Here is a 23,928-nt window from a genome sequence, read left to right on the forward strand (position 1 = left end):
TACATCAAACTTGCTTCCCACAGTGCATTAATATTTGTGCGTGTAGGCGTGAGAAAGTTCACTTTGAATAACAAGTGAGAGTTTTGTCTAAACTTGGAATCGAAGTCACTGTGTCTGTTGTGCATAAACCTCTGTGTACAAAGAAATCATCGTTGACAAAGGCCTCATTGCATCACGTGAAGTAATAAACTATTTAATTGTTTACTGTTCAATGGCTCCATCTTATAATAAAATGATCACAAAACTGCATGAAAAGAAGTCAAATGCACATTGTAAGGTAATAGTTTATCGTACATGATCACATGAGTTGTGTCTTCATTTTCACTCAATTTTCAATGAAGCATGTGACAATGACTTGTATTGGACAAGAATAACTGAACATTTTTACGAAGCCGGAACCTTTATGTTGGGGAACCTTGCTTGAAGTTTGGCCAGCTTTTGCTTTTCCATGTTTGCTTTCCTGTACTTCTCCCTTAAGAACTTCTCAATGCGTAACCTGCGAGGCGGGTAGCACAAAGACACGGGACATTTAATGTACAATGTACAGTTTTATAAAACATTATGAATGTTGTCTGTGTACCATATCCTACCTGATGTGTGGTTCAACAAACTTGGGCGTGTAAAACTTCTTTCTCTTGTATTTTCTATTCATATACCAAGGAATGGCATATTCTTTGAATCGATACCTAGATACCCAGAACACAGATTTTTTTAGTGATGCCCACACAAATTTTTATAATTGCCTGTAAATGCCAAAATATAAGACTGTAATCCACGTTTTTTTCAATAACAAATAACAAACATGTATTTACTGGTTGAAAGACAAATTATCCCACTCTTTCAGGTTGTCACAAACGTGTAAGTTGGACTGAGCATAAATTGACTCATCACACCCCAATCGTGTAGCACAGGGAAGATGTGCTAAGGAAAAGACCAATGTTATGTTATTCATAAGCGTTGAGATAATCAATAGTCAAAAAATCTACCAATAGGTATATGACAAACCGCAAATATTACTGTACATGCCAATTACACCAGCATTGACTTAATAAAATGAATATGTGAATGTGATTATATACATTTTTCTGGAAATTTCTGGTCGTACTTTGAATGTGAACAAGCTCTCACCAATAGACAAATCCAAACACGTTTTTCCTCCAGGCCCCTGGTCTGCCCTTCTCTTGGCCTGTTTGGAGCAGACGCAGTGAAGTCTCTCTTTCAGTCACAACCGTCTCCAACCTGATCATTGACCGCTCAACCTAGGAGAAAGAAAAGCATTTTTTTCATTAAAAAGAAAAAAAGAGCATTGACAAATCTCCCTTGAAGTAATCCAAGCGTGATACCAACCTTCCGTAGTCTCTCTGGACTCGGCATCTGAACCCTTTGCCTTTTTGCTTCCTGCTCCAGTGTGAGAAGCATGTTCCTTTCTTTCAACAGCACATACCTGACAAGAGAGAGAAGCTTTAACCACTGTTCCCCTTCCCCTCAAAATGCACACTTAGATCAAATATGAACAATATAATGTTACCAGAGTTTGTGCAAGTCTTCGTTGCTCTTTGTTCTCAGTTGTTTGGCAGTCCAAGGTGCACCTGTGATACAATAACCCCCAAAATTGAGTAAGAACAATTATGATAAATATAAACTGTTCACCATCTGAATGTGTTGGTCGTTTCTGTTTTACCTGATTTCACCTTGCTCTCTCCCCAATTCTCTGGGAGGTCAAAGAACTCATCCAGTCCCCTTCTGTGAACACTTGTGTGAAAGGCATGACACTGAACTAGCGAGATACAGCGACTGGACCAGCACTTGGCAACAAGTGGCAACTTGTCCCTAGGTGGGGATTAAAACATGTTTAGTCTCCCTTCTCTCATATGTACACAGGAAACATGACTGGGTGTTGATTGCTGGTGTAGCCAGTTTCCTCGAGAAATGTCAATAATGCTACACTCCCACAATGAAAAAGGAGCAGGTTTAATCTATAAGTGTAACCGAGTTGATAATTACTAATTTCAACGTGCCATAGTTCTTGAGGTCAGAGAGAAAAAAATCTTGGGTTACACGAAGCTAATGATGAACTAGCCCAAATTCGTAAATATAAACCAATTCTTACCTGCAAAAATAAGGATTGAGATTTGGCAAACTAGCGGGATATCGTTGAATATTTATCTGCGAGGATATTCGACAAGCATTCTGCAGCTGTTTGCAAAGACTCAAGACGAGTCCTGCTGAAGAGGACGTCGCCATTTTTACGACACATCCGTCACCCTCAGATTACCCAGCATGCATTTCCGTAGGATAATATTTTAATACATATTGAATTTTTAGGCACATGACAGTGAATACGGTAAAACTCTAATTATGCTTTTAAAAACAATTTGAAATACAGTCAACATTTAAAAATGGATTAAAGTGTTTGCCCTTTCTAATTATGGCGGCTTTCCCTTCAATGTCTTTCAACAGCGAATCACAGCGTGTTTTGTTGAGGCGTCATCCCACAGTAGCCATGGTGGGTATGAGTCTACTCAGGTCTGCTGCTGGAATCGCAGCCAGACTGAGTCCACTGAAAACTGGAAATGCGGCGACAAATTTACTTGCTCGAACAATACCACGGACGGAAAAAGGTGTGTGACACCACGACTCAGTCAACCGTTGGAATTTTTTGAGAGGGGCTTGTCGTTTCTTCTTGTGACCTTGCGAAAGGGTTTGTTAGCATGCTAATGATAGCTAGCTGGCACAATTTGCAATGCAGTCAATATGAAATAATATGTTGAATCAACGGAATCTTTATTACATAAGTGGATGCGCCTGAATTTTTTTGTGACGTAATTCATGTCCAAGTTTTCTACATCTGTAAAATTGACTTGAAAATATAACTTGATTAAAGTCATGTCAGTAAGAGTTTTGTGTCTTATAAAAGAAAAGAAAATAGACTAAAACAGGATAATGTCTGAGCTCACTTTAAATATTTTCCCACGTCCACTCATTTTCTGTATAGTGCTTGTCTTCAATGAGGTTGTTACTGAGCTGGAGCCTACACCAGCTGACTTTGGGAGAGAACAGGGGGAAATCTTGACCTGATCGTTCATGTTTTTGGAATTTGGAAAGAAGTCTAAGAAACCCCATGTTCATCCACAAGCCAAACAAAGTGGCGGGAGCAGAGATTCAAATGCTGAGCCTCAGAACACTGAAGCACTCACTGACCTGCCTATTCTCACGCAGTATAAGTAAGCCCGTGGTCCATGTTCATGACTTAAACTCTTGTGGTTTTTAGTGGCTGTCCGTTGGGGTCATGGGAAGAAAATGTTTGTCATCAAACCAACTGAGTACTATGACAAGAGATTTCTGCGTCTGTTGGTGAGTTTAAAGGAGGCCTTTTATGTAATTTTCACCATCTAAAAGGTGTCTTATGAAAGGTCCCTGACATCAGCATGTATTGTATTGTATTGTATTCTTGTTTAAAAATGCACACAGACAATGAAGATTTACTTTACACTTAATATTCATTTTGTCACAAGCTTTCATTACCATGATGACAGAGCCAGAGTGTTGTACGAAACGTGCTTACTACTACTTAGTGTTGCCAAATTAGCAAATTTCCAATTCATATTCATACAGATGACCACAAATCACAATTTCTTCTTTTCCACTTAGAAATACTATGTCCTGCTGACTGGTATTCCAGTGGCAATAATTGTCACATCTGTGAATCTCTTCATTGGTGAGTGATCCAACACCTTGGATTCAACCCAACTTTCATTCGGGACTATAATTGTGCGTGATTGTGTTGTGAAGGTGAAGCGGAGCTGGTGGAAACCCCTGAGGGTTATGAACCTGAGCACTGGGAATACTACAAGGTATGTAGCTGCTTCCCCAACATAATAAATTGTGGCGGTCTTGTCTTCCTATAATATGTGGATGAAAATAATGCCTGCAATAAATGATAGGGTGATCGATATAACAATCGATTCTAAATATATTTGATTGCCCCAGTCCTATTATAAAATGTTGACAGGGGTGTGGAAAAAAGTAATCAGAATGTGACTTTAAAACATAATGTATGAGTAATATATTTGTGACTTGGCCAATTATTGTCAGTCACAGGGGTTCTGGGTTGTTATCGCTGCAATGAACAAGGGACTACTTGTATATCACTATTTAATCAAAATTCATAAAAATATTTGTCTATATTTTTAAAGTGTGCTGACATTATGAGCCTTAAACCCTAACTCGGAGTTAGTATTACCACTCTTAAATTGATCTCCCAAATAGCCATGATAATGTACAATGTAGTGAATTTTTTTTTTTCAATTTACAATAATCCCCCACATGTGCATAATTTAATATTTGTAAATTCACTTGTTCATGTAATTTTGGGACCCATTCTCCGTTATTTGCAAAAAAACTGCTTATTGCCTTACTGTATTTTGTGGTTCTCTGGATAGTGATGCTTTTTTCTACAATGCCATAACCTGCCACAAGATGGCACCAAAGTCCAACTAATAGGAACACTTGAGATGCAAAGTCATTGCAATTGCGTTGCGTTGTTTCAAAATCAGGTAATCTCTCAGCCATTCATGTTTAAGGTTAATGTAAAATGTGTTTGAAATTAAGCTAAAGTATTCTGGGATCATAGCTTGTGTTATAGTTATGCTTTAAGCAATTCATATTGGCAATTATTGACAACAAAAAAATGGGGGCGCACCAATTATATGTAGATTTTTACTATTCATGGCAGGGATTTGTCACTTTAGTTACTGTTATTCTTTAATATCATGAAACAGAATGCTGTAATGATCTAATGCAGGGGTGCCCAAACTTTTTGGATCGAAGATCTACTTTTCGATCAACTAACCTCACGGGATCTACCCTTATTGGCGCGCGCATGCACACACACACACACACAAATTTAAGATTTACCTGCTTTATTTTATTTTTTAAATATTTTTTTAGTGAAAGTTAGACTGATTAGTGTGCAGTGTATATTAACGCAAAAAATATATTACTAACATGTACAAAGACACACAAATGGTTGTTTGTTTTTTTTTTATTCTCGACACTCCCCGGATCTACTTGGGACCTGTCTTAGATCTACCGGTAGATCAGGATCTACCTAATGGGCACCCCTGATCTAATGCCATGTAAACATTATTTCCCCTGCTATTACAGCACCCCATCACTAGGTGGATTTCTCGAAACATAGCTCACTCCCCAGTGAAGGACTATGAAAAGATGATGGCTGCGATCCATATAGAAAAAGAGAAGGCAGACATGAGGTAGGCGGAACCACAATTTTTCATTGTTTTGCAAGTAGCCATTTGTCAACTGAATCTCAGTTAATACAATCCATCCACAAATCCATGCATTCTGTTCTGCTTATGCACACAAGGGTCGCAGGCATTTTAACATTTGAATTGTCTATGGAATACGTTTCTCAGTTTTAAAAAAAAGTAATTATCAAGATCATAAAAATGTAAATGAGGAACTATTTCTGAATATGTTAAGCAAATAGGATCTACGAATTTTATTTGAACAATAGGCATGAAAAAATGTAACTTCTGTACAGAATTGTAATTTATAAATGTAAATGATTACAACGTGGCAGACCTAGTTTTTATAGAATTTTACAGATTTTAAGAGGTAGTACAGTTAAGTAGTAAGACTTGTTAAATGATTTGCAGTAGAATATACTGCAATATATTGCATATATACTACAAAGACGAATACATGCACTCTTATACAAATAAGTTAACAACTTAAAGTGTAATGACCAGTCAGTCTGTTTTCCATTTGTCTTGTAGGAAGCCTTTTATTTGGCTTTAGAGGAGCCACTGTATTGTCAATTTCTGTCTATTGAGTCGGTGTTCTGTCTGTCTGTGGTCAACAGGCTGGCACAGCTTGAGGTGCGGAAACACATGCGGCAGAGAGGAGACGGTCCCTGGTTCCACATTGACACCGTCAACAAGGAGCTCATCGACACCACCCCCAAGGCAACACCCGATGACTGAACCAGATTGTTGTCAGTACGTTGTGCTGGTGTGGCTTGCTGTTTGTACATTTTTCCCCCCTTAAATAAAAATATCTTTAAGTGTACCTATTGTGTATTTGTGTGTGTTTTTGTATGGGAAGCTTTGTTCACTGCTTTATGAAGAGAAAAATTCACATTTATAAGGACAAAAAAAAACCACATATAGGTCACAACATTAAGCATTTCATAATAATTTCAAGCTTTACAAAGATAATGTGGCAGGTGTAATCGGGTTCATTTAACAATGTTTTATTTTCTCCAGTGAGTAGTGAACTGCACGTTCAGACTCCAACAAATTATTTTGATTTTATTGTTTGTTCATTGTGTTTAATTCCATGAAAAACCCCTCCAAACAAAACAATAAAACAGGTACCGGTATGTTACATCTCTGTGCTGATAGATGATGTGCCCCATTTAACTGCCTCGTTGTAGTGGTTTTATTTATGAAGTATAAGGAAGGTTCCAGGGCTGAGAGACGTGATATTTTTCTGTTTTAATAAGGTTGGGAAACTGATCTTCAGGTTTCCCTGACCGGCTATTGTTGTAATAACCCCGACGGCCACTGTGGGGCAGGGTCGAGTTGAAAGAATTTACCAGTGTACTTTTTTACAGTTATAGACAAAGCATCAATATTCCTTGATTTATGTCGTTCGCGAAATACTAATGTTTTGAGCATTTTGTTTCATCAAGTGTCTACAGATGGAGTGATAGTGTTTTCATCGTTGCACGGTGTAAAATGCTTGGTTGGTTGTCACTGGTTGTCACGCGGCGTAGTAGTAAGCGTGGGCGTCTGCATGAATCACCTCCAGACGTGGGAGTGACTCCTGTGCAGAAATATTCCCATGCGATGCCATATCACGCTGGAAAACACTTGAACCCCAGTGTTTGTAGCATACCGCCCCGCCTCCCGTGTGTCTTCTTAATTCGTCATTTTTTTAAATAGTATTTTGATGTTTCCCAGCGTCACGCCCCCGCCGCCGCCGTCCATTTGCACCCTGCTTTCTCCCTCCCTCCAATGGCCGGAGGAATGTAGTCTTGGTTGGCCACTTTAAAAATAGCAAACCTCGTCTCTGAGGGCGCGCGGCTCCGGTGGCTGCCCTGCACTGTGCTGCGAGGAGTGGGAATGCCAACATGGCTACAGACCTCGGCGAGCTGCTGGTCCCGTACATGCCCACCATCAGAGTGCCCAAGACCGGAGACAGGGTGTTCAAGAGCGAGTGCGCCTTCTCCTTCGACTCCCCGGTAAGTGCGCACTTTATTCCCTTGCGGGGCGGGGGGCTGAAGATGAAACTGCAACACATTTATTGTTGAACCTGAATGGATTTTTACACTTGAGGAGATGGAGACAGGTGAGGGGAAGGAGAGGCTTTCATTGACTATGTCAGGCCCCACACAGCTGGTGCAAGTAGCCGCTACCTGTCTGGTGGTTACCGTTTAAATTGAGACAGGGTTCCTCGGTTTACGGCGGAGTTAAATTTGTACGACGGTGATCTACTCTGAATTAATAGGTCTATCACACAAAGTCCCAATTACATTTAATATTAGTACAAAACACCTGGAAGCCACAAATATGAAAGCATCAAATTAAAAGTCTGGTGGTACTTGAGTGTGTCTTGTGTCATGTGACTATATATATATAGATTTTTTTTTCCAATGACACTACTGCAAACTACTTCAATTGGCGGCACTGGTCAAATATCCCATCGTAAACCGAGGACAGCATGTATCTATCATTCTGTAAAATGTAAAACCTACTACCGGTATCTGTGTGCAGTGGCGGTCTTCAGTTTACATGATAATTATATTTCTAAAATGTTCTAAAACAAAAATGACCTTACTTGAAGTTGTTAGTAAGTCAAAATGAGCAGTGGTCTATTCCACAAAGACTAAATTACAGTATTGGTACAAAAACACGACAAGGCCATAAGTATAACATAATCAAGTAAAAAACAATTAGCATTGTGATAACTGAGCATGACATTTTGAGCTGTGTGACAACATATTTACAACCATTCATAAAATCAAGATGTCATGTGTAGACCGAGGAATTTATGTAGCTATCCTGTTAAGTCACAAACCAGGGGCCCTAGTATAGAGGCTTGTGGAATGCCATGAGTATCTTATCTACAGTTCTGTCCTTGGTTTCCAAAAGTGTTCCATTCCTATAGCGCAGACCTAGCCCGAATAAATCATATCTGCTGTTTGAATCTCAGCACAGGTTAATTGAACCCTCTAGTCTAAATTGTCCATAGATCTGAATGTGAGCTTATCAAGTTGTTTGCTCATATGTGATCTATCCAGGGTGTATCTGGTCTCTGCGGATGTTTATATGGGTTAAATGTATGTTTACAACTGCTTACTTGTTTCTGAACATTGCAAGCAGCACCATGCTGTAGGTTGCCCACCCCCTGTTTTAGTGTCTTTTTGTGCCCAATGTCTGTTCAATTCAATTTGACACTTAGACTTGTTTTCTCCCAATAATTCTCAATGACTGAAGTGTATTCCGAATAAACATCCTTGCTCTGAATACAACAAAGCTCACTCAACTGTTTTTAAAGGTGACTCAGCTGTCTGGAGTTCATCATGTTAGCCCGAGGATGGCTTTATTTTTAGCTTTGTGCTGTTCAAGCTCATATGTCACTCTCGGCCACTTAAAGGTTTATCACATTGGTCCTTTCCATGGAACACATTTGGGGTGTTTGGGGGGTTTATTTTGACCTGAAAAAGTAGGATGAGAATAAATAATGGTGTTTTCATCTTAAATGCATACAGTACTGGAAGATGAATGACTTGTCGGATTGACGCTGGTTTTAGCCTTGTTGGCTTAAGCTAGGGGATGCCTGCATCCCGATAAGTAGGCTGAATTTGAGCATTTACCCCCATCCCGAATAAAGTTAGCATAGGCCCCATTGTCGAGTGTCTCTTAAAGTTTATTGAGAGTGATTATCCTGTGGTGCGGTGTTTCGACTGTGTTTTTGTTTTGTTTGTTTGTCTTTGTTTTCGCAGATTTTTTTTTTCCTACCATACTTTTATTTCTTCTAATGTCGATACTTAAACGTGCTACTACACTCCGCTGAATTTGCAGCCTTTTGTCATGCACAAATTGAGACACTGTTCTAATTTTCTAACAATATATGAGAGGCTTCCATCGCCATGGCAACCACAATTGAACTTCACACAGCTTCTTAAACTGCACTGACACATTTTTATCAGTTTATCAGTCATCTGTTTTGTGAACTTGGTCGTATGACATTCGCAAGCTGAGTCATGAGTAGTCGTTAACTGAGTCAGTCATTGTGATGTCATTTTCAGTTGACAGCAATGACCGCCCCTGAGATGGATAAAAATTGGAGGATTTTGCTGCTGAATTCTTATTTCCACAGACACGATATTAACGAGAAAGCCTTGTTTAGTTTAGTACGGCTTCATAGAACATATTACGATGAAGAAAGATTTTGGTTGACTTCTTCTTTATAGTATGTGCAAAATAGTGTATTTTACCAATGCTTTTAAATTCTATTTACAGGAACTTATTTAACTATTTTTAATTAGTTAATTAAACAATAAACAAATAAATGAATACATTTTGAAACTGAATTTTACGTTTGTCTGAAGAGAGGAACTGTTAAGTCATTTGCCATCTAAAGTGCACAACACACCATTTTTTTTACATCATAGTTATTTTTCTTTTTTAAAATTGGATTGGAATGCATGCAACTTTATTGTCAAATGCGCTGTATGTGTAACTGTGGGAGACCCCAAAATGTGTGCGTACCGATCTTAAAATGGTGCACTCACAGCACACCATACACTTGATCATATCTGGATTTACAGTCACGAATCTCCTCCCCAAAACTAGCTGTCTGCCATTTACTGTAATACCAAGACTAACCTGTTAGCGGTAGCAAAATTCCACAAGTAAAAATAAAATTTAAAGAACAAGAAAGAGTAGCCGTAGAATAAGTTGAATAAGTTAGCCTAATTGTTAGCTTATCTTGTAACTTTACGCCACAAACTCTTGTACTTGTTATTATGAATTACTTGAGATAAGCATTAAACAAACACTCAACACAGTCAGGATGGTCTTTTAAATAAATCCAAGAATAGGGCCTTTGCTTATGGAGATCAGAAGCAAGGAAAATTCTTTTGATCAATATGCAAATCTCGATACATGGGGCAGGGGTTGTACCATTCAAGGACGGTACATTTTAAAGTGGAACGATTTGATTTGGTTGAATACAGTGTCATTACGATTTGATTCGATACATCTCGGTGCAAGAGAGTCTGATGCAAGGAGTTTCTTGTCATTTTACAATATCTATGAACTTGTCAGTACTGTCATTGTGGTATTTCCTTCAAAGGGATTATGTAGAGTGCATTCTATATAAATATAATAGGGGTGTGCATCAATTAATAAAAGTCAATTCATAAAAGTCAATTCAAGATATATTTCGGTATGTTTTAGAGTTTAACGATTTGGTTCAATTCAATGCATCCACGTCTTTTAAATTAAACTGATTTTCTGATTCAAATCGTCATTATTTTCATTACACCCCAAATGTCAACTACGGGGAGTTAAACCGCATTATAAACTGACAAGTTGAGTCGAATTAACATCCCTAATTTTGATTGCTTTTCCCCTTCCTTTGGGTGTGTGTGTGTGTGTAGGAATCTGAGGGAGGCCTGTATGTGTGCATGAACACATTCCTGGGCTTTGGACGAGAACACGTGGAGAGACACTATCGCAAAACAGGCCAGAGTGTTTACATGCACCTCAAGCGACACGTTAAAGAAGTGAGTATATTCCCTGTGGCTCAGAGGTCAGCAGTTGTAGCGTGAGCTTGTATAAACCTCAATTAACATGGAATATTTATTTAATATTTTGTTCATGGGGCCAATGTGACCCACTGAATGTTTAACAATCCCAAAATTTCTGCCCTCCTTTATCGATACAAGGAATACTGTACATGTAGATAAAAAAAATAACTTGCAACAAAAATTCATGTAATAAAAGTGAGAAATAAAAGAGGCCAGCAGTAAAAGAAAAACATTAACACACATCAATTTGACCTGCAATATAAGAGGAAGCTTAAGAAGTGCTTTATTACTTGTTTACATTTTGAACAAACATTTCATGTGAACATTACTGATGCCCTTTACATGTGATTTTGAATACCCGCCCCCCCAAAAAAATCATAAATAGATATCCAATTTTAAGTTAATTCATGAATTATTGTCCAATGTTAAATTCAGAGTTTTGTGTTGGTATGTTGATGTTAAATTTTTTTAATTGTAATTGTTCTAGGACCCAAAATGTACCTTCTCATCTCACGTTTTTCTTAATGAGTTGGTAGTGAGCACTGGAGACCTTAGTTTCCGCTGTGTTTCTCACTGGCTCTAATTGCTCTCAGATAAGCTGCGCTTTGTAAAGAGCTGCTATTTTCATGCCTGCATCTCAAAACAGTAACAGCTGTTCACATTCTGCAGGCTCCTGTGTCTGCTGTTTTTTGTCTCAAGTGTGTCAGCATACCCTCAGTTTGTTTGTGTCCATCTGGTCTTATGAACATACACCTTAACATGTATTGGGCTGATGGGAAAACCAGCTGGTGCCTCTTGGGTTTTCTCATGTTTCATGTTCCATGTCGATTTATTATTTTTCATTTATGCACTGAGCCTCACAGGTATTAACCAATAAAACAAAACAACTCTGGACTACCTACTCTCCTAATATTAAAAAACAATATGCCTGCCTGCTGCTACTCCGCAGATGACAGGTGTGTTTGTGTGTGTGTATATATATATATATATATATATATATATATATATATTAGAGCTGTCAGTTTAGCGCGTTTTTATTGGCATTAATTTAAATGAATTTTAACGGGATTAATTTTTTTTCTCGCGAGATTGTCTGTTTTGCCAGGCATGGCAGCGCGAGACACTGAAAACGGATACTTAAAGAGTTTATGAATGGAAAGTTTACTTTTAAAAAGTTGCCAGATTGCTCCACTGACAAGATCAAAGTTACCTGTTCTTCTCTCTCTGTGTATCATACAGGTATACGATGTATGCCACTGACGCGATTGTTACTTGTTTGGAACTATTTTGTGTGGAAGGTTACAGCGTTCCGTGTCCATATAAATAGAGCGGGTGGAGCTTCTCTGTGTTCGTCCGACAGTGACGGTGCGCAGAGGCGGTGACATGACAACGAAAGTTCAGCGGGGCAGTGGTAGCGACCTAGCGAAAATAAAACGTCTCCAGTGTTGTTATCGAACCAAGTGTAGTCATCCGAAATGAGGTAGACACAAAAACCGTTGAGAGACTTCCGCGCAAGAAGTACCAACATAATCAACATAGCCTGACTTTGTTAGGCAGTTTTGAATACAGCGGCACATAACGAACACTGGTGTCTGGGGTCTCGTTATTCTCCAACAAACATACAGAAACAGACTTCTGCGTTCAAAGCAAACTTGAGAAAAACAAAGTATGCAACCATGGTTTAAATCCACTATAGGCTGAGTACTAGTTTACCTTATATGTGCACTTTATAATGTTATATTGCTCTGTTTTGATTTCGTTAAAAAAGCTGTTAAAGCACCTGTTGTGTGACAAAATATTTTTTTTCACTGTTGTTGATGGACAGTAATATTGTGTGAGAGATTATGTGTGAACAACTGCTCCAAGTGAAAAATGTTCATGTAAAATTGAAAATTGAAATTATTTCAGTAAATATTTGCATTTGGCACATAGAAAACTGATTCATGATTCCAAGTTGATGAGAGCATTAAAATGGGGAAAAATAGGACAAAAAATGTAAAAGGAAATTCAGAAACGATAAAAAATATGTGAGTAATCACGATTCATTTTTTAGTTCATTTGAGTTAATTATGACAGTTGCATTTTTAATTAGATTAAATATTTTAATCGTTTGACAGTTCTAATATATATATATATATATATATATATATATATATATATATATATATATATATATATATATATATATATATATATATATATATATATATAATGTTTATGCGCTCCACGCTTCCATAAAAACATCAACCAAGTGACTTGTAACCTGTTGTAACTTGTACGTTGGTGTTCTCGCGAGTCTTTATAAAATAGAAATGTAGCTTTGTGATGCTACACATAGTTTAAACCCTTCAAAATGAAGTTTAATATTTCAATTCATACAGTGAACCATCAATTACCGCGAGGATTTATTTCAGACTCGCCCACAATACAGTGATTTCAAACTCGATCGGCAAATTGGTGCCGTTGTTAAATCCAGCTTCTTTCACCTTAGACAGCTGGCCAAAATAAAACCTTTCCTCTCACATGAACACTTTGAGACAGTAATTCATGCCTTTGTCACATCCCGGCTCGATTACTGCAACGCCCTGTACTTTCGAGTCAGCCAGTCCTCCATCAAGCGCCTTCAGCTGGTACAGAATGCCGCTGCTCGCCTCTTGACTGGTACTCGTAAGAGGGAGCATATAACTCCTACTTTGGCATCCCTTCACTGGCTCCCCATTCATTTTAGAATTATTTTTAAGATCCTCCTCTTTGTTTTCAAATCTCTGAATAATCTCGCGCCACCTTACCTCTCTGAGATCATACGCCCCTACACCCCTGCCCGGCGCCTCAGGTCTGTGGACCAGTCTTTGCTAGACGTACCAAGAACTAAACTGAGGCTCAGAGGGGATCGAGCCTTTTCTGTTGCTGGTCCATCTCTCTGGAATGACCTCCCACTGAACATTCGGCAAGCCTCCTCGCTGCCCATCTTTAAAGCCCTCCTCAAAACTCACTTGTATTCTTTGGCGTTTGACTCAGCATGACTTAGATTTGCTATTGGTTTTACTGCTTGGTGCTTTCTACCGCCTTATTACTTATTACTTATTACTGATTCGTCTTACTGTTTATTGTATATGTTAAATCGCTCCATGTACAGCACTTTGTATGCAGCGATGGCTGTTTGAAAGTGCTCTATAAATACTGTTGACTTGACTTGACTTGACTTGACAATAGGGGAAAATCAATGCTTGAGAGAGAGAGAGCATATAAAAACATGCCTTCATCCACCCATCCATGATCTGGACCACTTTATCCTCATGAGGGTCGCGGGCGTCTATCCCAGCTATCTTCGGGCAGTAGGCGGGATATACCCCAAACTGGATCCCAGCCAATCACAGGTAACACATAGACAAACCCACTCCCAGTTACACCTACATACAATTTAAAGTTATCAATAAACCTACCGTGCATGTTTTTGGCACGGTGGAGGAAATCGGAGTACCCGGGGAAAACCCACGGAAGCATGGGGAGAACATGAAAATTCCACACAGGAAGGCACCAAAAGGCACTTTTTAAACAAAAAAACAATCATAAAATGCTGTGCATATTGTAGTGCTGTGTTAGATAAGCATGTGCCTTCAAGACGTGGCTGTTGGCGAGGTGGCGTGTAATGTCGACGACTCAGTGTATACATTGGAGTGGACAGCAGCTTTTGTGTGAGTGTGCAGATTGTGTTTTACAGTTTTCCCAGCATTCAGTAATTTACTGAGCAGTACATCAGTGATTGTGGCTTTTCTTTCCAATATGAAGGCATTATAGTATAGCCACGATCTAGTGGGGGAACACTCTACTTGCTTTGTGACCGTGGCCCTTTTACTTGGTGGTTGGGGTTTTCCACTGAATTGTAAGATGACCTCTCTACGAGACCAGCCAGCATCTATTTTCAACTACCAATTTGAAGTGACCACCTTATGTCAAAATCAAACATCTTCATATGCTTGATAAAAAATACTATCTCATTTAATGAGGACCCCCCCCCCCCACACACACATTCACATGCGTATGTATGTGTGTTTCTCTTTTTTTTCTCCCTCAGAAACCCACAGGAGCTGCAGGAGGAGCCATCCCCAGGCGACAGAACGGAAAAGTGTTTTTGGGTATGTTGTGTTTGTGTCACCAACTCAGCAGCAAATTAATTGTATGGAGCGAGACAGTTTTTGCCAAGATGTTAACCAATTTCATATTTTCTTCCATTTTCACTACAGATGGTTAATAGCAATTACAATTACATTAACATTAACATACAGTAATTGGTTCAGACTTCTGTGAATTGTGCTGATGAGTTGATTAAGGCATTTCTATTTACACTAGTGTCAAAGAATCAAATATCAAAGGTGTACCTAGTAGATATAAACACATAACGGGTAGGACTAGATACGTTTTTTACTTCATCCTACTCCCTTGAACATAATAACTGTGTTGAATGAAGACTGATTTCTTTCTTTTTACTTTTTAATCTACATTATTTTCTGTCAAATTATTACTGTATATGTTTTATGTTCAATAAACAAACAAACAAACAAACAAAAAGCTACACAAATACATGCGATTATGTGAAAAAGGGAAAATGAAAAAAATTGCCCTTAAGAATTTTTATTTCAAAATAATAAACTCTCCCAATAATTTCAATATTATCACAACTCAAAATGTATGCTTATTCAAGTCACTTCAATTCAAGTAATATTCAATTAAATATATGAACCAATATGTCCTTAAACCAAAATATGAAGAGATGAACAATAGAATTATTTAAAACCCTCTGAAGTTAGGACGGCCCTCCGGGGGGCCCTCCGTCGTCATTCAAAACAAATCTCTGATGCACGTCGTCAGCCGAGTACATGTGTGAACAGGTTATACATCTTTAAACAGCGGAGTTTCTGGAGATTTAAATGGTGCCCAACATTTTACAATTGTTAAATTTGAACTGGAAATTGGGGAGACCTCAAGCTTTGATCCTGTAGTGTTTCAAGTCCTAATCAACATTCTAAATTCATTTTCAAGGCAGATTTTGTGAAAAGAAATTAGATGAAATTAAGATTTGCCTTTTTAGTCTGTTTTCAAACATCCGTAGTTCAGTGACAGGAGCACTTACACAGATGCTGGCTGTTCGGGAGTCAAAAAGAGACCAAAACTACCATCTGTATGTGCCCTGATATTAACTCGTGACCAGTCCAGGGTGTACCCCATGTCTCAAACAAAGTAAGCTGGGAAAGGTTTCAGCTCACATGCGAACGTAATGAGGAGACATGCTATTGAAAATGAATGCATGCCCATCCATAATTTTATTTCCTGTTGGTGTAATACCCAGGTGAGCAAATACCTTTGTCCACAATGTGTGAATACAGAGGGATGTAACGTGTTCTTTTGTTGATTCGTGTTTTTTAAATGGATTTCATACTGTATTTACCCAGTGTCCGTCAATTCAATTCATATTCTCTAGCGGTTGTTGTTAGGAGCGCAGATGAGCTGCAACCTATCCCAGCTGATTCCAGGGGAAAGGCTAGACTGGTTGCCAATCATTTGCAGGGCACCGAGTGTGGAGGTTAACAACCATGTATACGTGTATGTTTTTGGAATGTGGGATGTAGCAGAAGTAGAATAGTTGAAGAAAACACACACAGGTCGGCTGGAGCCGAGATTTCAACCACCGAGTCTCAGAAGTGTGAGGTGGACATGCCGTGTCAGACATCATGGTGAAAAAGGAACGAAAATCACAAAGTATAAGGTTAAGCCGGATGAAATCAGCGTATTATTGATTTACAAAAATACCCTGCCATGCTACGTACTGCACTGTATGTTTACAGTGAATGAAACGATGGCTTAAAATATTCTTTTGGTAGCTTTTCACAAATTTCTTTGGTCAGAAATATCCCCGCTGTCATTGTTTGTTGCTGTAGGTGTCAGATATTTGCTCTAATCAGCCTCCTCCTCCTCTTCCTCTCGTGTTCTAAATAAAGGCCATTTATGTGTATGTGCGGTTAGTAACTGTTCTAAATCAAAGTGGCACATGCACAGCCACGGCCCGGAGGGTAGTTGGTTTACAGTGGGGCCGCCCCGTGTCGCTGGCCCATCAGCTGCCGCCACCTGTCAACCCACCCTGCTTCCAACTCGGGGCTGACACACTTCTATTGCCGCTATGACACTGCTTGGCGAGGACCCGGGGGTCTAGCCCCCCCATTCTCTGCGCTGGCCCCTCAGAGCAGTAATTCCTTCCACGTCACCCCAAAGGTCTCGATGGCGACAGAAGTTTGCGCTTCCATCTCCTTGATTATGACCGGGACACATCAACTCATCAGCACCCTCACAAATAGGCGTTCTTAGCAAAGCTTTCTTGAATTATTTATTTTGTCATCCAGTTTATTTATGTACGTATGATAATGGTCTGTGCCATACCAGTCCTCTGAGCCAGTTCATCCGTTTGTTGCTTTGCTGAGAAGTTTCCATGATCCTGTCGACCATGACTCATAGGATCCTCAATTTAGGAGGTTCCCAACATATGGCGTTTCAAGGTTGGAAATGGAGCACAATGATGCAGTTTGCGCAGCGGCATGAGAACAGTCATCCTTTTTCTTTGATTATATAGTTTTTAAGATTGTGACTAGCCAAAAATCAGGATTCCTTTTTGATCAATTGCCCAGCCCTATTGATTTAATCTCTATTATTGTTTAGTTGAACACAAAGCTTAGCTTAGCATAGAAAGATGAACAAAGCTACATTAGTATTGTTTGTAGTTTCAAAAAAAAAAAATCAGTGAAATTGGATAATTATTGTTCCGTGATACAGTGATTGGAAATCACTGGATTCATGAAAGAGTACAGCGCTTTCTCAACTTCTGACTTACAATGGAGCTGGCTGTCGTTAACCGATGACCCCCTATAAATGATATACCGGAATGGCCTCAAATACAGTTGTATCCTCCACTCTGAGAGGTGCCATGTATCAATTTAATTGCAGAGCGTGCCATCCAGTTAAACAAATAAGGGTCTCACTTCAAATCAAAGCCTGCGCCCCTCTCTCCGCCTCCCCATCCATGCTGCCATTTTCTGTATATTTCCAAATTGATACTTTATTCACCCCAAAAGGGAATTTATTGAAAGGAACCAAAAATACGTGGACACAGAAATAGAAACAGCTAATGGGTGAGAGTCCAATGGTTTCATTCTCTTTGCAAAAAAGGTAACAATTCTTGCTCCGTCTATCTATAATACTGAAATAAATGATTGTAAGTAAAGAATCAATTCTGGCACAATTTCAGGAAAGAATGTCCTCTCATTATATTAAATTTTCATATTTACGCTAATTAACTTGTAGAAATCACAGTATTCTAGTCTTAGAGTGAGACCCCTAATTTAAAGATGTTTTCTTGTGTTATATAAAAGGCTGTGGTTGGGGTCTTTTCAATGAGATGCCCTTGAACCACCAACTGTTCAGTAAAGTAAGAGACAAAAAAAATCCCCACAGTCTTTTGAGTTAAAATGTAGTGGAAGGGCACTCCATTATCCAGGTTGGACAGACTTGATCAAACCATCCGTAACTCTTCACCGGTTGCTGATGTGGGCTAAATATAAAGTATGCAGTCCAACTGGAAGCTGTCGTCATGATTATGTAAAGGTATTCAGTCGCTGAAGGTTAAAAGCTTTATTAAAACACGTATGATACAATGTACATTTGGGACTATAGCGGCTTGAACTGAATATTTGCTTCCTCCTTTTGAAGATTTAGAGCTAAACCGTGACTTTAACGGTGAGGACTATGAGTACGAGGACGAGGCCAAGCTTGTTATATTTCCAGACCACTTTGAGATCGGCTTACCAAATATTGAGGAGTTACCTGCTCTGGTCAGTGAATTTGCTGTGTTGTCATGCATGTCAACGGGAAGGGTGCACTCAGTGGACATCTTTTTTTTTTTTCCCCACTCAGTGAGTGTTCATTCTAAAATGTCGACGGTGTCATTGTATCACAGAGTTTGTCGGCTGCCTTGAGTTATGTGAACACAAGCACTGGGGGAACGACACTGAATGTGCATGCCCTTAACTGCCATACCATTAGGTACACCTGCTGTGTGCAAATGCATCCAATACAAGAGCTGTAGCAATAATTCTGCCTTTACAGATTTCATTTCAAATGTTTTAATTGAGGGTTATTAAGAACGCGCTTATTGCTGTGGTTGTTCACGGCGGCGTACAAGTGTACTCCAGTATACGGAGATGTTTTTAATACTAATTCGATGAAGGGGTTAATTGACGTGAAATACTGCAAACTCATTCTTGTCTTTGGAAAGGCAATCTTTTTGATTGCCCTTGTACTGATCACATGAAATTGCACTTGTGTACCTAATGAAGTGAAGTGGCCTGCTTTGATGATTTGCATGCACGGAGAATGGAATCAGATTTTGAATGTCTTGCATGTTTTTCTTTGTGGTCGAACGCATCTGTTATGAGCCTTCAACACATCTATCTTTTCGTTGCACATGTTTTTATGTTTTGCCGTTCTTCACAGCAGCAATATGTCCTGTTTAACTCATTCAGTACCAGTCAACTCTAGATCAAGTCTGAAAAGACGTTTGAAAAACATCTTTGGGAGTGAATGAGTTCAGAAACAAGGTGATGTGTACAGTACTTAATAACGGGGCGTCACCTCTCCTCCGGTCTATTCAGGTAACCATCGCCTGTGATGCCGTGCTCAATGCGCCGTCGGCCTACAAAAAGCAGGAGCCTGAATCCTGGGAGGTGGAGATCCAGGTATCCAGACACGCCAGAAGCCTCAGACAGTTGGACAATGGAGTCCGAATCCCCCCGAGGTAGGACAATCTCCAAACCACATTCAGGGATTAATGGGATCTTGTCTATCTTTCGAGCCCTCATATTTTCTAAAAATGTTGTCCTTTTCAGTGGTGGAGAATATAAGTTCCTTTCAAGTATTGTAAACCAAAATCGAGACTTCAAACAATTTACTAGAAAATGCTGCTACTTGTGATCAGGACGTCATGTCTTTGTCTTATGACACGGTGATGCAGCATGTGGTTCCTTGCGCAAGGTTATTCCGGTACACTGTGTTCCAAATGACCATGTTGTTTGTGGTCACCATGCGGCTCAGGTTTAGTGTTTGACAACAGGTCGGTAACCATACACCAAAGATAACAGTAGTTTCTTACCTCAGTTTGCTATGTGAGCCGTTGTGTTTATTTATTTTTACAGCATGCTATTGTAGTCATGTGATGGCACAGTACACTTAAAGTATGCACATCTGCCTTGCAGTTCTGAGGATTGGGGGTTGAATTACAATGGGGAGTTGACATTGTTGTATTAATTTTATCCAGGTACTCTGGCTTCCTTCCGCTTCCCCAAAACATGTATGTTAGGTTTATTGAAGACTAAATTGTCCATAGGTGTGAACGTGACTATGATTCCCTGCGATTGGCTGCCAAGCAGGCCCTGGGTGTACCCCAACTCTCACCCAAAGTTGCCCGGGATAGCCTCGAGCTGCCCTTCAACCCAAATGAGGACAAAAGCTAAAAAAATGGGCAGATAGACTATGACTGCTGAATGGAAACAGAGTAAAATGGATATGGAATTGGATCATCATTCTTGCATTTTTATTGACATGCTGGTAATTTCCTGTCTGTTGGGATTTACAGACAATTTTTGAGCATTTTTAACGTTTTTATTTAAACAAACAACAATCTATTCAATTGCAACACAATTGAAGTTGCAACACAATGGTGATGGCAATGTCATTCCCCGCCGGCAGTGGCTGGAAGTGTCAGAAGTGTGAAATGAGAGAGAACCTGTGGCTGAACCTGACGGATGGCACCATGCTCTGCGGGAAGTGGTTTTTTGATGGCAGCGGTGGGAACGGACACGCTCTGGACCACTATAAAGAGACCAAACACCCGCTGGCTGTCAAATTGGACACCATCACCCCAGATGGAGCAGGTGTGGTATTACTAAAGTCACAGTTTGCTCTCTCTCATCCAATATAGAACAGTGTCTCGTCTGTTATTTAATTTGGTGTAAACCCCCGCAAACCCTCAGCACGTCACAACACTCACACATTAGCTGCAGTGCCTCTTAAACCTTTTACAGTACTGCAATAAATCAACTTGGAACGTAAAAATTCTCATTTCCGCTTATTTTCACTAGATTACTGATAAATGGGTTTAAATGTGGAGCAGAAGATTGTCAGAAACCAAAAAAAATATTTGAGAATACAATTAAAATTAGCTGAATTTTTTTTTCTTTTAGGGGCAAAATGCCACAATTTAGCTGTATTAGACAATATAGTGGAGCCTCTTATTTCGCTACATGGGCCATTTTTTCCAGAAAATTAAAGGAAGAATATTATCTTTAGGAAGTGAGTTGCCCCACACAAAAGCCCATTTTACGCTGCCTGAAAAAAAAACCGCTCTTCTGTTACAAAATGGCAGAGACTTTACAGAAAATCTTGGTCCGTCTGAATTGTGCGATTTTGGAGGTTCCACCGCATTGATGAAATGTTCTCTTGGTTTTAGATGTGTATTCATTCGAGGAAGAAGAAGCCGTTTTAGACCCGCACATATCGGAACACCTCTCCCACTTTGGAATAGACATGCTACAGATGCAGAAAAAAGTAAGTCTTCATGGCTTTGTTACACACCCACCCACACATTCTGAGTGCATATGAAATTCTGAAAGGTGTGCCTTTGCTGCCCCTTAAGACAGAGAATGGCCACCACACAGACAATAATTCCCGGCCACGGGTCAGTGAGTGGGAGGTGATCCAGGAGTCGGGCATGAAACTGAAAGCGGTGTACGGTTCTGGTTACACGGGCATCAAAAACCTCGGCCACAGCTGCTACCTCAGCACAGTCATGCAGGTCCTCTTCAGCATCCCAGACTTCCAGAGGATGTGAGTACACACTAGGCCTCAAAATTCCTTAGCGGGTGATTAATGTGGACTCTCCATTGTCGACCACAATCCGCTCTTTGACACTGGCCTGAGTTGATTATTTGAAACTAAAAATGACAAACTACTTTCTGGTATGCATTAAAAAAAACGTTTGTCGTTAGTTTGTAACATGTATTTGCATCTGTAGGTATGTTGGAAACCTTCAGAGGATATTTGACTATTCACCTCTCGACCCTACACAGGATTTTGCTACACAAATGTAAGTGACTCCAGCACTGCACAATGTCGATTTATGGGCCAATTATTAAGACTTGGCGGTTTAGCAATCACGCATTTGTAACTGCAGGATTTAGTTGAGTCTTTCTTTCCTATAGCATGTCTGAGTAAATCTTGCTGTACTTTTATGGCATCAGCCAATGTGTTGCAACAGTGTGATTGTGGAGCTCAAAGCTGAATTGAGTCACAGCCTGTGATATATTATTGTCAATATTCTTATTTATCTGAACAGATCAAGTACCGGTATATATTTTTTTTCTAATCAAGGTTATATTCTTGTCAGTTACGTGCCTGAATTAAAGGAGATAACATTAGCATAAAAACAAACATCACACTTCGTCATCAGTCATAAATAATTTAAGCCCATGTTTTAATTCAAAATAATTTTTAGTTTGGGCGCCAAGGATGATTTCTGCAGTTGTGAGGTTTCTGCCTCAAATCACAAATCTAGCCTTCCTTTGTTGAGCTTGAGGTTTTCTCCGCGTACTACTGCTTCCTTCAAAAACATGCGTTCTTCGGAGGCCACATTGAAAACCTGAAATTGTCCACATGTGAGTGTCAATAAATGTTTGTTTGAAGAATTTGTGTTCTACAATTGACCGGCGACAAATCCACTTGGAGAAGCTTCAGCTCACCGGTAACACGTGTGAGAATTAATGGTAGAAAAATGGACATCCTCATCCTGAAACTCAAACCACATACATTGGTAAAACTGAAATATTACAGAACTTGGATTAGGCTCATACCAATGAACCCGTCGGACGTGCATAAATGCAGAAAGTGTTGATCAACGTTGGGGTAAATTGAGTTCAGATCTTATAAAAGAACAAGTTAATAAACTGGTGATCTGACAAGTGAAGACGTCCTGTAAAAATAGAACAAAGAATAATTTCATACTGTCCTATTTTGAACTGTGTTTTGTCCAACAGGGCTAAAGTTGGCCACGGGCTCCTCTCAGGGCAATACTCCAAACCACCCATGAAATCTGAGCTCATTGAACAGGTGATGAAAGAAGAATACAAGGTATTAAACCGGGTATGTTCCGCTCCACAACTGGCCGTGTGGGCCATGCAAGCATGCTCCTGGCCAGTGCCGGCCAACAAACAAACAAAACACTTTCACTGAAATGCCACGTACAGTAACGTGTGTGAGCCCGTCTCATTAGCTTTCGTGCAGTTTACCGTTCGTGACGCAAAGGCTAAGTGACGCAAGCCATTGCATGCTTTTTAAGAATGTGCTTGGACCGTCTTTCTCTGTCTGAAAATAGCTGTTGGCTGCAGCGCCACATTTGCAGCTCCAAGTGCTTTTGAAGACAGCTGTCACGGTTCCACTTGCACTGTTGCTTTCTTTTCTTTTTTTCCACCTTCTTGATTTTGCTCTTTGGTCGTTTCTTTCACTTTGTTGTCAACAGTCCCCTCTTTCCCTGTAGGTTCCCAACTTGCCTTGTCGTCTTCCGCCTGTGTTACAAATTCCCTCGCTTTTTATTTTTTTTCTCCAGCTGCATGGTTCACCGTGGTTAGCACATCTGCTTCGTAGTTCTGATATTTGTTGTAGGAATTTCAGCGTGTAGTTTGCATCTTCTCCCTCTGCTGCATGGGTTTCTGGAGATGATCTGCTTTCCTCCCACCTTTCAAAAATATTTGTTAGGTTTATCGAAGACTCAAACTTGTCTATAGCAGTGCTTCTTAACCTTGTTAGTGGTACCGAACCCAACCGGCTTATATGCACGTTCACCAAACCGTTCATGAGTGAAAAACAAATATATACTGTATATTACAAATTCAAGATATTAAAAAAAAACGTATTTATTAAAAACAGAAAAAAGTAAATAAAATTACATGGCCTAAGTATATTTTTATCAACTCACCGAACCCCTAGGGTTC

General features: G+C 39.6%; 3 protein-coding genes across 4 annotated transcripts in view; 2 read left to right on the top strand and 1 right to left on the bottom strand.

Moving 5' to 3' along the window:
• Positions 1–172: 172 nt before the first annotated feature.
• mrpl47 (mitochondrial ribosomal protein L47) lies at positions 173–2,272 on the bottom strand. The gene is made up of 7 exons (XM_052074237.1): positions 2,111–2,272; positions 1,682–1,830; positions 1,529–1,589; positions 1,348–1,444; positions 1,129–1,259; positions 591–686; positions 173–496 (listed from the first exon to the last, which is right to left on the bottom strand). Exons 1-7 carry the CDS (start codon positions 2,242–2,244, stop codon positions 385–387), a joined length of 780 nt encoding a protein of 259 aa, XP_051930197.1. The 5' UTR covers positions 2,245–2,272; the 3' UTR covers positions 173–384.
• A 192-nt stretch (positions 2,273–2,464) lies between these two features.
• Positions 2,465–6,090, top strand: ndufb5 (NADH:ubiquinone oxidoreductase subunit B5). Its single transcript, XM_052074170.1, has 6 exons — positions 2,465–2,621; positions 3,272–3,354; positions 3,652–3,718; positions 3,793–3,854; positions 5,167–5,273; positions 5,885–6,090. The coding sequence occupies exons 1-6, from the start codon at positions 2,504–2,506 to the stop codon at positions 6,003–6,005; spliced, it is 558 nt and encodes a 185-aa protein (XP_051930130.1). The 5' UTR covers positions 2,465–2,503; the 3' UTR covers positions 6,006–6,090.
• A 727-nt stretch (positions 6,091–6,817) lies between these two features.
• usp13 (ubiquitin specific peptidase 13) overlaps positions 6,818–23,928 on the top strand; it is a 36,892-nt gene continuing 19,781 nt past the window's right edge. Inside the window, exons 1-10 of one of the 2 annotated variants that reach the window (XM_052074155.1) lie at positions 6,818–7,267; positions 10,694–10,819; positions 14,919–14,979; positions 18,599–18,720; positions 19,540–19,682; positions 20,633–20,817; positions 21,393–21,490; positions 21,579–21,769; positions 21,957–22,028; positions 22,975–23,080. In XM_052074155.1, coding sequence (XP_051930115.1) covers positions 7,157–7,267; positions 10,694–10,819; positions 14,919–14,979; positions 18,599–18,720; positions 19,540–19,682; positions 20,633–20,817; positions 21,393–21,490; positions 21,579–21,769; positions 21,957–22,028; positions 22,975–23,080 — 1,215 coding nt within the window. In that variant the 5' untranslated portion in view covers positions 6,818–7,156. The remainder of the gene's footprint in view (positions 7,268–10,693; positions 10,820–14,918; positions 14,980–18,598; positions 18,721–19,539; positions 19,683–20,632; positions 20,818–21,392; positions 21,491–21,578; positions 21,770–21,956; positions 22,029–22,974; positions 23,081–23,928) is intronic. The other variant, XM_052074156.1, reaches the window with a different exon arrangement.

This window comes from Hippocampus zosterae, chromosome 8 (assembly GCF_025434085.1).
Source record: "Hippocampus zosterae strain Florida chromosome 8, ASM2543408v3, whole genome shotgun sequence".
Classification (NCBI taxonomy): Eukaryota; Metazoa; Chordata; class Actinopteri; order Syngnathiformes; family Syngnathidae; genus Hippocampus; species Hippocampus zosterae.

Coding starts and splice junctions, on each gene's coding strand:
- mrpl47 (XM_052074237.1), bottom strand. CDS start 2,244: ATGGCGACGTCCTCTTCAGCAGGACTCGTCTTGAGTCTTTGCAAACAG. Junction 1,831..2,110: donor CTCAATCCTTATTTTTGCAG/GTAAGAATTGGT, acceptor ATCCCCACCTAG/GGACAAGTTGCCACTTGTTG. Junction 497..590: donor TTTGTTGAACCACACATCAG/GTAGGATATGGT, acceptor CCCGCCTCGCAG/GTTACGCATTGAGAAGTTCT.
- ndufb5 (XM_052074170.1), top strand. CDS start 2,504: ATGGTGGGTATGAGTCTACTCAGGTCTGCTGCTGGAATCGCAGCCAGA. Junction 3,355..3,651: donor AGAGATTTCTGCGTCTGTTG/GTGAGTTTAAAG, acceptor TTTTCCACTTAG/AAATACTATGTCCTGCTGAC. Junction 3,855..5,166: donor AGCACTGGGAATACTACAAG/GTATGTAGCTGC, acceptor CTGCTATTACAG/CACCCCATCACTAGGTGGAT.